At 51.0% G+C, this 3,070-nt stretch overlaps 1 protein-coding gene across 1 annotated transcript; it reads left to right on the forward strand.

The window, feature by feature from the left end:
* Positions 1-416: 416 nt before the first annotated feature.
* LOC104832529 (endogenous retrovirus group K member 11 Pol protein-like) lies at positions 417-3,008 on the forward strand. Its single transcript, XM_010568760.1, has one exon. It carries the CDS (start codon positions 417-419, stop codon positions 3,006-3,008), a length of 2,592 nt encoding a protein of 863 aa, XP_010567062.1.
* Positions 3,009-3,070: the final 62 nt, after the last annotated feature.

Genomic DNA, 3,070 nt, shown 5'->3' on the forward strand with positions numbered 1-3,070 from the left:
CAGGGCAATGTAACAACAGTTCCAATAGTTCCTACTGCTGCCCAGATAGCATTGACCATGGGCATGAACACCCGTCCAGAACAAGCGATCACGTTAGAGGTGGGATCACCTCTTAATCCACGAAGTATCAGTATGATGGCCCTATTAGATACGGGCGCAGACGTTACTGTAATTCCAGTTCACCTTTGGCCCCTAGAGTGGCCCACCATGACACAAGGGCAATTACTGGGGGTAGGGGGGGCGCAAGAGTCGAGGAGAAGTACAGCCCTGGTAAAAATCACTCTTGCCCAGCCCGCAACTGCTGCAGATGCTGAGAGAGTGGCGTGGTGCAACCCGATGGCGGCAGCGGTCCCGACAGCCGTCCTTGGGCGCTGCTGCCTACATCGCTGGGGATGTAGCCTTTCCACGGATTTTTAATGACGGCCACTGCCGTCTGCCGTCCCTTGAAGCTCACCTGGCTAACAGACAAGCCGGTGTGGGTGGAGCAGTGGCCAATGACTGAAGAGAAGAGGGCGGCAGTAGTGGAATTGGTGCACAGGGAAGCACAAATGGGCCATCTAGAACCCTCCACCAGTCCTTGGAATACTCCTATATTTGTCATAAAGGAAAAATCAGGCGCATGGCGACTCCTCCGTGATTTGCGAGCGGTTAACGCCCGCTTACAGGACATGGGGGCTTTGCAGCCAGGATTGCCCTCTCCGGCCATTGTGCCAAAAGGACAAGGTGTCATTGTAATCGATGTTAAAGATTGTTTTTTCAGTATTGCCTTACACCCAGAAGATTGGGAGCGGTTCGCCTTCTCTATCCCGGAGCGGAACCATCAAGCGCCCATGCAACGGTATCAGTGGAAAGTGCTCCCTCAAGGCATGAAAAATTCGCCAACTCTCTGTCAGATCGTGGTAGGTAAGGTCTTGCATTCTCTGCGAACAACCTACCGGGACGCCACCATCATGCACTACATGGATGACATTCTCCTGTCCCATCAGGATGAGTCTGTATTGCAACACCTCTATGATCAGACGGTACAGCAACTACGTGAATACGGGCTACACATATCCCCTAACAAAACACAAATGGGACCTTCTGTTAGTTATCTAGGCACTCAATTAACCCCCCGCACAGTCACCGCTCAAAGTTTTATGGTCCCTGACCAAGTGTGTACTTTACATGATGCCCAAAAGTTAGTAGGCAAACTATTGTGGCTGAGGAACTTCGTTCCCATTGCTGAAGATGAAATGAATCTCTTGTACCAACTACTTCGGGGAGGGGAACCCTTGAAAACGCCACGTGTATTGCAACCAGCACAACGTGAGTTGCTAGAAAACATAGCCCAACGGGCCCAGCAGTGGGGCCTGCAGAGGTTTCAACCCACACGGCCAGTTGTTGCACGGCTCTTTGTAGCCAGCCAGAGCTGCCACGGTGTATTGATACAGAATGCAGAAGGCCCAGAGTGGCCCTTTGTGTGGTTACATCAGGGTAAGGTACACACAGCCATCATTAGTTGGCCGCTGTTGGTAGCCGCCATGATCATGCGTTGCCGGGAAGCTTGTCAACATTTTACCGGCAGGGATCCAGACCGCATTGTTTTGCCTTGCTCACTAACGCAATGGAATTTGGTTTATCAGCAGGTGGCTGTTTTGCAGGGTGCATTAGCAGAATTTGCCGGGACCGTAGCGGGACATGAGGTCCATCCTTGTGGGGAGATCTTGCATGCTTTACCCATTCTTCCAGCACAGCAGGTGGCGAAGCACCCTAATGACGGACAAACAATCTTTACTGACGCGTCCTCCAAGACCAGCAAAGCCGTTTGTGTTTGGAGAGAAGATGGGGTATGGCACCAGGTAGTATATACTGAGCCAAGTCGCTCGGTGCAGTTTTTGGAGGCCAAAGCAGTGACCATGGCATTGTTACGTTGGCCGACTGAGCCTTTAAATGTGGTCATGGATTCACTGTATGTATATAAGCTTTTGGTTGCGGGGGAATGGGCATTAGCTTCTTCTACGGAGATAGCTGGTATGCTGCTGAATGCCTTACAGTTACGTAGTGCGCCCGTTTTCCCTATTCATGTCACCAGTCATTCTGGTCTCCCTGGACCATTAGCTGAAGGGAACAGCCGCGCCGACCAGGCAGCGCAAGCGTTGTTGGCTGTTGTCGGTGATGATAACATCACGCCAGCAAGGGCACGTGCGATGACGTTACACCGCCTCTTGCATTGCGGTCCCCGAGGTTTGGTGGCACTAACGGGCATTTCTCATGCAGAAGCGAAAGAAATTGTCGCAGCCTGCCCTCATTGTGCTAAGGGACCCCTTTGGGAAGCAGGGGTCAACCCTCGTGGTTTGCGACCAAATCAGATCTGGCAAACAGATATTACAGAATATGCTCCTATTAAGCCTCTGCAGTATTTACATGTTACAATAGACACCTATAGTAGATATATTCTTGCTACAGCGCATACTAAACAGAATAGCTTGGCAGTTATACAACATTGGCGTGCTTGCATAGCTCAATTAGGTATTCCGCAACAGATTAAGACAGATAATGGTGCAGCTTATACTGGGGAAAAGGTGAAACGGTTTTGTACGATCTGCGGTATTGACCTTAAACATGGCATCCCTCATAATAGCACCGGCCAGGCCATTGTAGAACGAGCACATCGAACTTTAAAGACCTTACTCGATCGGCTTAGGGAGGGGGAGCAGGCAGAGCCCTCCTGGTTACAGGAAAACACACCTGCTCTCCGTACACAGCATCTTCTGTTAACTGCGTTAACTTCATTAAATCAGACAGTTCGAGGGGACCTGGAGCAGACGGCGGCGCAACGACATTTTATGAGTACGGAAGAGAAAGGTCCCTATCCATTGGTCCGCGTGCGTGACTTTCAGACACGCCAATGGGATGGGCCGTTTGAGCTGCGTTGTCTCGGGCGAGGGTACGCCTGTGTACAGATGCCTGAAGGGCTACTGAAATGGGTCCCTAGTCGTATGGTTCGTCCTGCCCTAACCTCGTAGTGTTTGAGTGTTTTCCTTACAGATCGCTGTCATCCTTTCCTGGCTTGTGACATCTTGGGTAT

The sequence above is a fragment of the Haliaeetus leucocephalus genome, unplaced genomic scaffold (assembly GCF_000737465.1).
Source record: "Haliaeetus leucocephalus isolate CR32 unplaced genomic scaffold, Haliaeetus_leucocephalus-4.0 Scaffold253, whole genome shotgun sequence".
NCBI classification, from domain to species: Eukaryota; Metazoa; Chordata; class Aves; order Accipitriformes; family Accipitridae; genus Haliaeetus; species Haliaeetus leucocephalus.